The sequence below is a fragment of the Panthera tigris genome, chromosome E2 (assembly GCF_018350195.1).
Source record: "Panthera tigris isolate Pti1 chromosome E2, P.tigris_Pti1_mat1.1, whole genome shotgun sequence".
NCBI lineage: Eukaryota > Metazoa > Chordata > Mammalia > Carnivora > Felidae > Panthera > Panthera tigris.
In genome coordinates, this window is record NC_056674.1 from 16228372 (window position 1) to 16243035 (window position 14664).

Sequence of the window (14664 nt, forward strand, 5' to 3'; positions counted from 1 at the left end):
TTGTATAAATTTTCACTGTGTGGCCAATGAGGGCCCCCTTTAGGAGCCTTTTTTTTTTTTTTAACTTTTATTTATTAAGTAATCTCTACCTGCAGTGTAGGGTTTGAACCCCCAACCCTGAGATCAAGAGTTGCATGCTCTACTGATGGAGCCAGCCAGGCTCCCCTTAGGAGACTCTTAAAGGGAATCCTTTCAGCAGAGCACCTGATACTTTGAGAGTATCATCTTTTGGCAACAGCAGCAGCAGCAGAACATGCCAATTTTGTTTCTGTTCTAAGACATGGAGTCAGCTACTATTCAGGAACCCTCTTTTCTTTTTTCTTCACTTCTCTCCTTTCCTACTTGGAATTGAATAAAAGACCAAATATAAAAGACTCTCTTATACCTGAGAGTTTATGTTGAGCAAAAGTGCTGCTATTGTTGGGCTACTTTAAGTGGCGCCAGAGCTCAAAAGTTTTTTTAAGGTTTAGTTAGTGTTCACATTGATTTTTTTTTTTTTTTTTTTTTGGCTTTCTTGTGGTAAGTCATTTTTTCAACCTTCAAAACTTTCTCATACTTTGATAGATTATTGGGGGCAAGGGGTTAGCAGTTAATTGAGGAAGTAATTAAATTTGAGATATTCCCCCAAGAAACGTCTATTATGGAATAGAATTTTTATTAAAAATTTTTTTTAAATGTTTACTTATTTTTGAAGGAGAGACAGAGAGACAGTGTGATGGGGGAGGGGCAGAGAGAGAGGGAGACACAGAATCTGAAGCAGGCTCCAGGCTCTGAGCTGTCAGCACAGAGCCTGACACGGGGCTCGAACTCACAAACTGCGAGATCATGACCTGAACCGAAGTCGGATGCTTAACCGACTGAGCCACTCAGGTGCCCCAAAATTTGCTTTTTTAAAATGATCAAACAAGACTTAAATTTTATATTCGGGTGGGCACCTTCTTCCTCAGGAAAGGAGCTATGGGCACAACAGGTATGTGCCCCTGTTAAATATTAGCTTCATTACACAGTGATTGAAAACTCCAATGGTGACTCTGTGACTTCATAAGACTATTAACTTTCCTTATGACTCTATTTACCTAAAAATTAGCAGCCACAAGAGTAGGAGATTTAGAATACAGATAGTATTTTTTCAAGATTAGCACTCAGTGTTTTGAGCATGTTTACTCTGGATTAAAGTAATATGGGTTGTACAGGTGAAAAAATGAACTGAATGCCTGGAGTTTACTAAAGAGAATCAAGATTAGTGTCAGTCTCCCCAGTTTTATTGGGCCTATGCCCTTTCTGTCTTAATTACTTCCATCATCCCTTCTCCCAGCCAAAACCATGCAAAGATGTGCTGGTTCCCCTGTCCCATCAGCCATTCAGAATATTCATACCACCCTCAATTTCCTTGTCCTTAATAGGAAATAGAGTTATTGCCTCTTCCAACATGAATGGGAATGCCTTGGGGAAAGTAATGGACTGTCGTGGAAATTACATTAGGAAAGCATTCTAAAGAACTGGGTTCTGGGGCGCCTGGGTGGCTCAGTCGGTTAAGCGTCCGACTTCGGCTCAGGTCATGATCTCACGGTCCGTGAGTTCGAGCCCCGCGTCGGGCTCTGTGCTGACAGCTCAGAGCCTGGAGCCTGTTTCAGATTCTGTGTCTCCTCTCTCTCTGCCCCTCCCCTGTTCACGCTCTGTCTCTCTCTGTCTCAAAAATAAATAAACGTTAAAAAAAAACAAAAACAACTGGGTTCTTTTTTTTTTCAATATATGAAATTTATTGTCAAATTGGTTTCCATACAACACCCGGTGCTCATCCCAAAAGGTGCCCTCCTCAATACCCGTCACCCACCCTTCCCTCCCTCCCAGCCCCCATCAACCCTCAGTTTGTTCTCAGTTTCAAGAACTGGGTTCTTGGGGCGCCTGGGTGGCTCAGTCGGTTAAGCGGCCAACTTCGGCTCAGGTCATGATCTCACAGTCCGTGAGTTCGAGCCCCGCGTCGGGCTCTGTGCTGACAGCTCGGAGCCTGGAGCTTGTTTCAGATTCTGTGTCTCCCTCTCTCTGACCCTCCCCTGTTCATGCTCTGTCTCTCCCTGTCTCAAAAATAAATAAAACGTTAAAAAAAAAAAAAAAAAAAAGAACTGGGTTCTTAAAAGCTAACTTCACTCAGCATCTTTAGTCATAAGGAAAATGTAAATTAAAACCACAGTGAGATGCCACTTCATAGCTACAAGGATGCCTATGATGAAAAAGAGATAATAACAAGATGAAGATTTTGAGAAACTGCTGGTGGAATGCAACATGGTTCAACTTCTTTAGAAAACAGTTTGGCAGTTCTTCAAAAAGTTAAACAGTTGCCATATGATTTAGCAGTCCCATTTCTAGGTATATACTCAAGAGAACTGAAAACATTTATTCACACAAAAACTTGTCCATGAATGTTCATAGCAGCATTACTCACTATAGCCAAAAAGTGGAAATAATCCAAATGCCCATCAATTGATGAATTCATAAACAAAATGTGATATATCCATACAATGGAATATTATTCAGCAATAAAAAGTCATGAAGTTCTGATAACATGCTATAACATGGATATAAAAACATGCTAAATGAAAGAATCGAGTCATAAGAGGCCACATATCATATGGTTCCATTTATATGAAATGTCTAGAATAGGCAAGTCCATTGAGGCAGAAAGTAGATTGGTGTTTGCTCAGGGCTGATGAAGGAGGGGAAAATGGAGACTGTAAATGGGGTTTCTTTTAGGGGAAATGAAGATGTTCTAAAATTAGATTGTGGTGATAAACTAAAAGACATAGAATTTAAATTTTTTAAATGATTGACTTAATACAGTATGTTGAAGATTATCTCAATAAAACTGTTAAAACAAAAATCACAGCTAACCTAAAATTAGTGGAGGAGAGTCTGGATTGGCTATGACTTGATAATTATTGAAGCTAATGGGTATATGGAAGGTTTTCATACTATTTAAACTCTACTTTTGTGTATGTTTGGAAACTTCTGTATTAAAAAGTTAAAAAAAAAACCCTCTAGAAATCATTATTGTGCTATATGCTAACTTGGATTAAATTAAAAATTAAAGTTAAAAGAAAAAAAAAAAAAAGCAAAACTAACAAGGCCTAATGGTGAAATACCAGAAATATTCACAATAAAATCAGGGAGAAAGCAATTTCAGCAGTTATTATTTAACCTTTTTTGGTTTTTTTTTCTAAATCCATTAGAAAACTAGTACTCCATAGGCAATAACTAAAACACAATTGCTTTATTTTTTTCCTATAACTTCTAGTATCACGCTTCTCTAGGCCAGTTCATTTTCTGCCTATGGATAAGTGTTTCATTTATGGTTGGATAATAAACAGTCCTCTGGTTTCTTTCAGTCCAAAAATGGGTCTCATTTTAGTAATTAGAATGTTCATTTCACTGTACTAATCAATGCTGTGAACTTTTTAAAAAATTTAACCTCCTGGGGTGCCTGAGTAGCTTGGTTAAGCGTCTGACTCTTGATTTTGGCTCAGGTCAAGATCTCATGGTTCATGAGATTGAGCCCTACCTCTTGGGGCTCCTCATGAGGCTCTGCGTGGAGCCTGCTTAAGATTCTCTCTCTCTCCCTCTCTTTCTTCCCCTCCCCTGCTAGCACATGTGCTCTCGCTCTCTCTCTCAAAAAAAAATAAAGATAAAACTTTAACCTCGTGGCTCCTTGAACTGGAAGCTTCCAGTGAAAAAGCTTGATGATTGCTTCTCTTTTTTCTCTGTCACACTAGACAACTCCTTGAAGTAGGAAGCAGCAAAAAAGAGAGGAAAAGAAAAATCTTAATTGTATGGATGCTTATTCTCTGTTGCTTTGGGCCATGTTCAGATCTGCCTACTCCTTTTTTTTTTTTTTTAATGTTTTATTTATTTAAGAGAGAGAACACAAGCAGGGGAGGGGCAGAGAGAGAGGGGGACAGAGGATCCAAAGTGGGCTCTGCCCTGACAGGGTGATAGCAGTGAGCCTGATGCAGGGCTTGAAGATCTCTCAAACCACGAGATCTTGACTTGAGCCGAAGTCAGACGCTCAAACAATTGAGCCACCCAGGCACCCCACATCTGCCTACTTCTAAGGAGAGGGCAATGGCTCTACTCCAGGTAGCTGCTTACAGTTCCTACATTCAGGCTTTGGGCATCAGTCCTCCATGGAGCTCTTCTCTAGAGCTGGAAATCCTTTTGGTAGGTTTAGAATAAACCTAGACCTTTGCCCACTCCTACTGTGGGGCCCATATCTAGTCCCAAGAGGGTATCAGGCCCCACAGTCTTTGTGCTTTCTAAACTCTGGAACATAAGGAAAGTTTTCCCAAGAACTCCTGTCACATTCTACTTGGAACCCTGGTGGCACTTGGGTCCTACTTTTCTGTCCTTGTGAGGTAGGAGAAATAACAGAGCACAGCAGTGCTTTCCAGAAATAGATCTTTCTCTCAAAGACAGCTTCTCTCATACATGCTCCAATCTCCAGAATACCTTTAGAATAGATGTTGAATTGAACCAAAGGCACACAATCAGTTTGCAGCCAGCTCCTTTTGCAGGACACATAAGATGGCCAGGGTTCTCACTGTGGAATGGAGAGTTTCATGGTCCCTGTTGTCTTGTTCTTCTTCTCCAGGGCTTCTCCTAAACTGGGAATGAGAGAGGCATAGTTTAACATCCTATTACAGACTGAAAACTAGTACAAACAATAAGAGAATTCAAAAAGGTACACAGTCAATATCCAGAAATGAATAGAACTTTGTATACTTAAAAACAGATGGAAGATACATTGGAAAAAGTATAACAATAAGTAAATAATAATGTATATGTATAACATATTTATATATAACATAATAAATATAGGGGCGCCTGGGTGGCTCAGTCAGTTGAGCATCCAACTTTGGCTCAGGTCATGATCTCAGTTTGTGAGTTTGAGCCCCATGTCGGGCTCTGTGCTGATGGCTTGGAGCCTGGAGCCTGCTTCAGATTCTATGTCTCCCTCTCTCTCTGCCCCTCTGCCGCTCGCTCGCTCTCTCAAAAATAAATAAACATTATAATATAAATATGTAATTTTAGATATTGTGTTAGTTAATTTATATACTTATAATTATTATATTACATGTGCATTAATTACTATACTTACAATGTACACATATAATTAATAGCAGCCACAAAAATAGTATAAAATAGCCAGGAATATCTGAAAAAGAAGTGAGCATGATACATATGGAGAAAACTTCATTGTTCCTGAAGAACACAAACATTGACTTGAATAAATTGAAAAGTATTCCGTGTTCTAGGAAAGCAAGACTCAAAATCATAAAGGTGTCAAAACTCCTTAAAGTTAATGTATTCATTTTATGCAGCCCCAAGAAAAATATCAGTACCTTTTTTTTAAAATGATTTATGCTCGGGGCGCCTGGGTGGCTCAGTCGGTTAAGCGTCCGACTTCAGCTCAGGTCACGATCTCGCGGTCCGTGGGTTCAAGCCCCGCATCGGGCTCTGGGCTGATGGCTCAGAGCCTGGAGCCTGTTTCCGATTCTGTGTCTCCCTCTCTCTCTGCCCCTCCCCCATTCATGCTCTGTCTCTCTCTGTCCCCAAAATAAATGAACGTTAAAATGATTTATGCTCATATGGGAAAGTAAGTCAGAATATCACGAAACTTTTGGAAGAGATGAGTAATGAGGGGTTATTTTTAATTTTTATTTATATTTATTTATTATTATTTTTTAATGTTTTAACATTTATTTATTTTTGAGAGACAGAGAGAGCAGGAGCAGGGGAGTGGCAGAGAGAGGGAGACACAGAATCCCAAACAGGCTCCAGGCTCTGAGCCATCAGCACAGAGCCCGATGTGGGGCTTGAACTCACGAACCATAAGATCATGACCTGAGCCAAAGTCGGATGCTCAACCAACTGAGCCACCCAGGCGCCCCTATTTATATTTATTTTTTAATTTTTTTAGAGAACGTGTGCAGGTGGGGAAGAGGGGCAGAGAGAGAATCTTTTTTTTTATAAGTTTATTTATTTCTGAGAAAGAGAGAACACAAGCAGGAGAGAGGGAGACACAGTATTTGAAGTAGGCTCCAGGCTCTGAGCTGTCAGCACAGAGCCCAGCGCAGGAGTCAAACCCATCAACCGTGAGATTATGACCTGAGCCAGTTGGATGCTTAACCGGTTGAGACACCCAGGGGTCACATAGAATCTTTTATGGATTTTTTTAACGTTCATTTATTTTTGAGACAGAGAGAGACACAGCATGAATGGGGGAGGGTCAGAGAGAGAGGGAGACACGGAATCTGAAGCAGGCTCCAGGCTCTGAGCTGTCAGCACAAAGCCTGACGCAGGGCTCGAACTCACGGACTGCGAGATCATGACCTTAGCTGCAGTCAGATGCTTAACCAACTGAGCCACCAAGGCGCTCCTTTTATGGATTTTTTTTTTTAAAGTTTATGTATTTTGAGAGAGAGAGCATGAGCTGGGGGCAGGCAGAGATAGAGGGAGAGAGAAAATCACAAACAGGCTGCATGCTATCAGTGCAGAGCTCAACATGGGGCTCAGTCTCACCAATTGTGAGATCATGACTTGAGCTGAAATCAAGAGTAGGATGCTTAACTGACTGAGGCACCCATATGCCCCCATTTATTTTTAATCTAGACAGTCTGGCTTCAGGGTGTCCAAGGTTTTTTGTTTTTTGTTTTTTAAAGACTTTATTTTTTTAGAGCAGTTTTAGGCTTATAATAAAATCAAGAGGAAGGTACAGAGTTTTCCCACATATGCCCAAAGCCTCCTCGTTCATTATCAACATCCCCCACCAAGTACATTTAGTACAACTGACGAACCTACACTGACACCCCATGATCATCCAAAGTTCATAGTTCAGATTATGGTTCATTCTCATACATTCTGTGGGTTAGGACAAATGCATAATGACATGTATCCATCATTATAGTATCGTACAGAGTGTTTCAGTGCCCTCCAAGTCTTCTGTACTCTACTTATTCATCCTTCCCCCAGTCCCTGGAAACCACTGTTCTTTTTGCTATCTCCATAGTTTTGTTTTTTCCAGATTGTTATATAGTTTGAGTCATACTGTAGCAGGATTCTTGCACAGAGTCGTGACACTGAGGCTTTTCTTTCCAGGAAGCAACTTTACTCCTGCAGGCACTGCTCAGTTGGGTTCATATCCAAAGAACTGAGCCCCAAATGCCACGTGCCGCAGTTTTTAAATATATTTTTACTTCTTTGTCTCCCATATATGGTAACACACAAACATGTAGTCTGATTAAGTGGTCTCATGTTACAAGGTCATTAGGGATGTTGTGAAGTACAGGAATAGCAAGATTGCCTTGAGGGTTCTTTTTTCTTTCCTTAGGAAGGGGACCTACCACAATACAGTCTGAGCCATTTTTCATATTGGCTTCTTTTACTTAGTAATATGCATCTAAGCTGCCTTTTTAGCTTTTCATGGCTCTATAGCTCACTTCCTTTTATAACTGAATGATACTCTGTTGTCTGGATATGCCACAGTTTATTTAACCATTCACCTACTAAAGGTTCCAAGTTTTGGGAATTAGTAATCAAGCTGCTATAAATATCTGTGTGCAAGTCTTTGTGTGGACATAAGTTTTCAGCTCCTTTGGGTAAATATTATGAAGCGTGATTGCTGGATCATATAATAAGAGGATGTTTAGTTTTGTTAGAAACTGTCAAACTGTCTTACAAAGTGGCTGTACCATTTTACGTTCCCACCAGCAATGAATGAGAGTTCCTGTAGCTCCTCACCAGCATTTGGTGTTATCAGGGTTCTGGATTTTGGCCACTCTAATAGGTATGTAATGGAAGCAGCCTTTTATTGAGACATATTTTTAAATTACACAACATAATTTTTAAATTATAGTAAATAGAGAGTGTGATGCTGGCCAAAGAATAAGGATGGATCACTGAATCAAAATAGAACCACAAATAAATCCAAACATGTATCATCTATAATAATGGCATAGCATTTAAATCAATGCTGTAGTCACCTGCTGTAAGGCTCACTTTCCCCCCTCCTTGTTTCAACATATCTGAAGTCAGGATATATCATACAGTTTTTTTTTTCTTTCTTAGTGGCATAGAAAATAATAGTGAATTTTAAGTCAGATATATTATTCACATGTGACTTTGATACACTTGGGTAGCCAGCCTCTTCTGTGAGAGAAATTAAGTAGGATTCTTAACTGATATATCATAAATTTATAATCTTAGACTATAGTCTTTTATTAAATAATATTATACCAAAATAAAATAATAGTTGATTAAAGACCTAAGTGTTGAAAAAGCGTTAAAAAAGAGGAGTTAAAAATTTTTTTTTTATGTTTTCTTTTTGAGAGACAGAGAGAGCACAAGTGGGGGCAGAGAGAGAGAAGGAGACACAGAATCTGAAGCAGGCTCTAGGCTCTGAGCTGTCAGCACAGAGCCCAATGCGGGGCTTGAACTCACGAACTGTGAGATCATGACCTGGGCCCAAGTCGGATGCTTAATTGGCTGAGCCACCCAGGTGCCCCTAAAAAAGAGAAGTTTATATAAATATGCATAAGGCAGAAAAATTTTCTTACCCAAAAGCTATGAAAGTTGACACTTTGACTGTTTTGCATGATAAAAACACATAAGCAAAATTAATTGTTTTTTTAAGAGCTATAGGGGAAGAATGAGGAGTGCCTTTGTGTATGGTGGGGGTGGGGGGTTGTCTTGGAGAGGTGGAAGTTGACAGACTATCTTGGGCTTGGGAAGTAAGAAGACTTGATTAGGTAAGTCTTAGTCCTTCTGATCGAAGCATACTGTGTTCTTGGCCAAACAGTATCATTTGGGTAAATGTGCCTGGGGACCTGAGTGAGGGCTGCAGAGGAGGGATCTGCTCAGGCAGGTCACAGCAGCTGTGTCTTGGGTTCAGAGCAACATCACTGAGGTGGGACAAAGTCTGGCCTGAATCATGTGGCTGAGGCAAGAACCTGGGTTAATCGGATGAAGGAGAGGAAATCTCAGTCTATATTCCTTTGAATCCACTAGCCAGGATCTATCATACTGTAGCTAAAGCCAGGGGCCTCTGGGATTGAAGGAGTCGGATTTATCCCATACTCCCACTAACCACAGTTATAAGACCCAGAGTAGTCAACTGAAAGCTGGAAAGCCAGTGTGATTCCTACAGCATTCTTTGCTTCCCCAGCTCTGCTTTCTCAAAACACTATCCTTTCTCAGGAAAACAGCCCCAAGGAGAACTGATCCTCTCCTGCAATACTGAAAGAAAGCCATGGCCCAGGTAAGTTGATGCTTTTTCTTTCCTGACATTTAGTTTCAAATAAAAAAAAATGTTTTAGTGGTCATGTATTTGTTTTCCTACTCCTGAAATTTCTAGCTATCAGGTTTGCCCTTCAGGATCCTTGGTCCCCTTTTCTCCTTTTCTCTTCAGTCTAACCAGATAATCCTTTACCATTCTTTTTTTTTTTTTTTTTTTAAATAATTTTTTTTTTTAATTTTTTTTTTTCAACGTTTTTTTATTTATTTTTGAGACAGAGAGAGACAGAGCATGAACGGGGGAGGGGCAGAGAGAGAGGGAGACACAGAATCGGAAACAGGCTCCAGGCTCCGAGCCATCAGCCCAGAGCCTGACGCGGGGCTCGAACTCACGGACCGTGAGATCGTGACCTGGCTGAAGTCGGACGCTTAACCGACTGCGCCACCCAGGCGCCCCTTTAATAATTTTTTTAACATTTATTTTTTGAGAGACAGAGACAGCATGTAAGTAGGGGAGGGCAGAGAGAGAGGGAGACACAGAATCTGAAGCAGGCTTCAGGCTCTGAACTGTCAGCACAGAGACTGATGCAGGGCTCAAACCCACAAACCATGAGATCATGACCTAGTCTGAAGTCGGACGCTTAACCAACTGAGCCACCCAGGTGTCCCAGTCCTTTACCATTATTTTTTTTTTAATTTTTTAAAATGTTTATTTATTTTTGAGAGAGAAAGAGACAGAGTGTGAACAGGGGAGGAGCAGAGAGAGAGGGAGACACAGAATCTGAAGCAGGCTCCAGACTCTGAGCTGTCAGCACAGAGCCCAACATGTGGCTCCAACTCAAAAACCGCGAGATCATGACCCCAAAGTCAGATGCTTAGCCGGCTAAGCCACCCAGGTGCCCCACCAATCCTTTACCATTCTTAAGTGCCCCCTATTTTTAATTTTTTGAGGAACTTCCATACTGTTTTCCACAGTGACTACACCAGTTTGCATTCCTACCAACAGTGCAAGAGAGTTCCTTGTTCTCCATATCCTTGTCAACACTTGTGATTTTTTTGTTTTTGATTATAGCCATTCTGATAGGTGTGAGGTGGTATCTTATTGTAGTATTGATTTTCATTTCCTTGATGATGAGTGATGTTGAGCATCTTTTCAATGTGTGTTGGTCATTTGTATGTCATCTTTGGAGAAATGTCTGTTCATATCTTCTGCCCACTTTTTAACTGGATTATTTGTTTTTTGCGGTATTGAGTCAGATCAGTTCTTTATATATTTTGGATACCAACCCTTTATCGGATATGTCATTTGTAAATATCTTTTCCCATTACATAGGTTGCCTTTTAGTTTTGCTGATTGTTTCCTTTGCCGTGCAGAAGATTTTTATCTTGATAAGGTCCCAATAGTTCATTTTTGCTTTTGTTTCCCTTGCCTCAGGAGACATATCTAAAAAGATGTTTCAGCTGATGTTAGAGAAATTACTACTGTATTTTTTTCTAGGAATTTTATGGTTTCAGATCTCACATTTAAGTCTTTAATCCATTTTGAGTTTATTTTTGTGCATGGCGTAAGAAAGTGATCCAGTTTCATTCTTTTGCATGTTGCTGTCCAGTTTTCCCAGCTCCATTTGTTGAAGAGACTGTCTTTTTCCCATTGGATATTCTTGCCTCCTTTGTCATAGATTAATTGACTATACAATTATTGGTTTATTTCTTGGCTTTCCGTTCTGTTCCATTAATCTATGTGTCTATTTTTGTGCCAGTACTATACTGTTTTGATTACTACAGCTCTGCAATATAACTTGAAGTCTGGAATTGTGATACCTGCATTTTTTTCCTTTTCAAGATTGTTTTGGCTAGCTATTCAGGGTCTTTGGTGGTTCCATACACATTTTAGGAGTGTTCTAGTTCTGTGAAAAATGCTGTTGGTATTTTGATAGGGTTTGCATTAAATCTGTAGATTGCTTTGGATATTATAAACATTTTAACAATATTTGTTCTTCCAGCCCATGAGCATGGAATGTCTTTTCCATTTGTTTTTGTTTTCTTCGATTTCTTTCATTAGTGTTTTATAGTTTTAGAGTATGGGTCTTTCACCTCATGTTTATTCCTAGATTTTTTTTTTTAAAGATTGTGGTTTTTTTTAAGTAATCTCTACACCCAATGTGGGGCTCAAACTTACAACCCCGACATCAAGAGTCCCATGCTCTACTGACTGAGCCAGCCGGGCACCCCCAAATATTTTATTACAAAATAAACTGATTACTCTTGCATCTATTTTTAAGATCCTAAAAGATAATGATTGAGTGATATCAATGTAATTGCTCATTTTCTTTACCCCACAATACAAATGCAGTAGCCTCTGAATTGTTTCCCTTATTACACAAGTAATGCATATATTTATTGTTTCAGGGCTCAGTGGTGTTCAGTGATGTGTCTGTAGACTTCTCGCAGGAGGAGTGGGAGTGCCTGGACTCTGGTCAGAGGGACTTGTACAGAGATGTGATGTTGGAGAACTATAGCAATCTGCTGTCAATGGGTAAGGGCTCCTATACCAGTAATTTAGAGTTCTCCTCTGGAATGTTTCTTTTCCACAGTGAATTTCCCAGCTGCTTTTCAAGTTACCAGCTGAATTTCTGCTCCCTATCCCAAAAAATGGTTTGAGCTGCAATGAAAAGGAAGAGTTGGAAATGGGCAACTGCAATGACTGTGGCTGAAGCGTCATCCTTTTTCTCTGGCTGTTCCTGTAGTGGCATCTCTTCTTTGGTCACCAAGGGACTGGATCTGATTTCTGGATCTGGTTTACCCACCGCATAACCATGTTCCGTATCTTTTCTTGTGAGCAGGATTTTACATTCCTAAGCCTCAAGTCATCTCCTTATTGGAACAAGGGAAAGAGCCCTGGATGGTTGGCAGAGAGCTGACAAAAGGCCTATGTTCAGGTGAGTGAGAAATGATTGGGCAGGAGCAAGGCACTACAGCTGATCCGTAAAGGAACAGCACCTTTGGGTGTTATCTAGACTTGTGGGGAAAAAGTAAGTCCTTTTAGCATGAGTTTACAAATGACTTGTTTCATTCCTTCTCTCACTTACTACTCTTTCTACTACTTTTTGCCGACACCCCTCGTAACTTCAGGTAGAAGGTGCCCTTTACTTCCCCTCCAGTAAAACTCTTACCTGTATTTTAGAATCAGTTTCTTGCTAGCTTTTCTTCCTCTTGGACTCCTTTAAATGTTTTCTGTTACCACCCCCCCAAAAAACATGTGTGTGTATGTGCACTGCCCCTCCTCCAAGTACTCGTCTTCATTAGTATTATTTGTTAGTGACTTGCTTTATCAGTTTGTTGTGAGTTTTTCCTTTACCCAATGTTTTTCTTTTATTAATTTGTGCAAAGGAGTCTGCCAGGTGCTGCAGTTTGCTAATCATGTATGTTACTAAGAACTAGAATCAAAAAAGTAGGGCTAAAATATATCCATAAAAAAATCAGAATATCCATAAAAAAGAAGAATCTAGTAAAGAGAATCAGGAAGCTTAGCAGAAAGTCAGAAGCTAAATATGCAGAAGTAGAAAACCCATACTGAGGGACACCTGCGTGGCTCAGTCGGTTAAGCATCCAACTTCAGCTCAGGTCATGATCTCATGGTTGGTGGGTTCGAGCCCCACGTCAGGCTCTGTGCTGACAGCTTGGAGCCTGCAGCTTGCTTCAGATTCTATGTCTCCCTCTATATCTGTCCCTCCCCAACTCCTGTTCTCTCTCTCTCAAAAATAAATAAACAGAAAAAATTAAAGAAAAAAAAAGAAAATCCATACTGAAATAGTAGTTGAGAGTCTTGTATGTGATTGTAGTCACCATCTATGATGGACAGTGTTGGGAAAAACAGAAAGGTCTGTGCCCATAACGGAAAGGGAGAGGTGGCAGAGGAAGAGAGATTTAGGATAAAGTGTTACCTTATCTTAAAGGCTCCAGGAGAGCATTACTGTCTAGTAAGCATTGGTCCTTGTGCTGGGATTACAGCACTGAACAAAAAATTCAGAGTTTTGCTCTTCTGAAGCCTATGTCCTATAAGGTGAGAGAGAAAAAAATAGATATATTCATAATGTCAGATGGTGGTAAGTGATATGAAGGCAGGGTAGAGAAGGCCTCTTTGATGAGGTAATATTTTAACCAGGGCCTGAAGAAAGTGAGGGAACAAGTAGTGTAAATATCTGGTAGAAGAGATTTAGGCAGAAGGAAAAGGAAGAACAAAGTCCCTGGGAGCTTTTTTGGCTCCTCCCGTTATGGTTGGAGCAGAATAAATAAGCAAAGAGGGACTTGTGTGAAAGGAGATCAGCAAAGTAGCAGGATGTACATGTGTTTGTGTTTGTGTATTAGGTGCAGGTGGGAAGTAGGTATACCTGCAGATGATTTGGGGTGTGGTGGGCCTTGGTACGGGCTTTGAATTCTATTCTGAATGAGATGATTTGAGCAGAGGAGTGACATCATGTTTTTAAAGGATCACTCTAACTCAGAGGTTGCTGATTTTGGATTCTTTTGGATAAAATTTAGGGAGTCCATGAACCTGGATGAAAAGAAAAAATGCATCTTTATATTTAGTATCCTCTAATTGAAATTTAGCATATCTTCCTATTATGGTGTATGAAACAAACCATAGCAGTATTAGGAGTTCCTATGATTTTGACATGAATGGAAATCACAGATATTTTCATATCATTTTACTGTTGTGGGTTTTTAAAAAATGTTTTTATTTATTTTTGAGACAGAGATAAAGCACAGGCTGGGGAGTAGGCAGAGAGAGAGGGAGACAGGAACCAAAGTATGCTCTGCACTGACAGCAGAGAGCCCGATGCAGGGCTTGAACCCATGAGCTGTGAGATCATGACCTGAGCTGAAGTCGGACACTTAGCTGACTAAGCCACCCAGGCGCCCCTGATTTTACTGTTAATGTAGACATAGTGAAAAATCATTTGTGCTCATCAATATTTCAGAATTACTGTAGTACTAGGCTCAGTGCTAGGTCTTACTATTTAAGATATAAAGAAAACTCCAGGCAGAGGGAAGAACCCCTGTGTGGCCCTGCTAGGAGGGGAAAGCTTGGTGTGTTTGAAGAACTGAAAGAAAGCCAGTGTTACTGGGCCCATGAGCAAGCGAGAGAGGAGTGTGAGTCAAGACTGGAGATCATTTAGCCTTTGCCAGTGAGTATGGGGAATTTGGTTTTGAGCAGTGGAAGGCCAGGTCACATTAATTTTGGTTGCTGAATAGATTAAAGAGTCTGAGAACTTGGTGAGGTGATGGGCTGGGAGGCTACTGCAGTGGTCTAAGTAGGAGGTGATTCTGGTTTGGAAGAGGCCATTCATTGGCAGTGGACATAGAAGAGGACAGTTTTAA

The 14664-nt window shown here is 40.3% G+C and overlaps 1 protein-coding gene across 11 annotated transcripts in view; it reads left to right on the forward strand.

The window, feature by feature from the left end:
• Positions 1–14664, forward strand: part of ZFP30 (ZFP30 zinc finger protein) — a 125735-nt gene that overhangs the window by 107268 nt on the left and 3803 nt on the right. For 7 of the 11 annotated variants that reach the window (XM_042969033.1, XM_042969032.1, XM_042969028.1 and 4 more), the window contains 3 exons: positions 9247–9307; positions 11692–11818; positions 12126–12221. In XM_042969033.1, the coding sequence (XP_042824967.1) occupies positions 9299–9307; positions 11692–11818; positions 12126–12221 (232 nt within the window). In that variant the 5' untranslated portion in view covers positions 9247–9298. Of the gene's footprint in view, positions 1–7805; positions 7838–9246; positions 9308–11691; positions 11819–11876; positions 12222–14664 lie in introns of those variants that run through there. The other 4 variants (XM_042969035.1, XM_042969036.1, XM_015544124.2 and 1 more) reach the window with 3 other exon arrangements.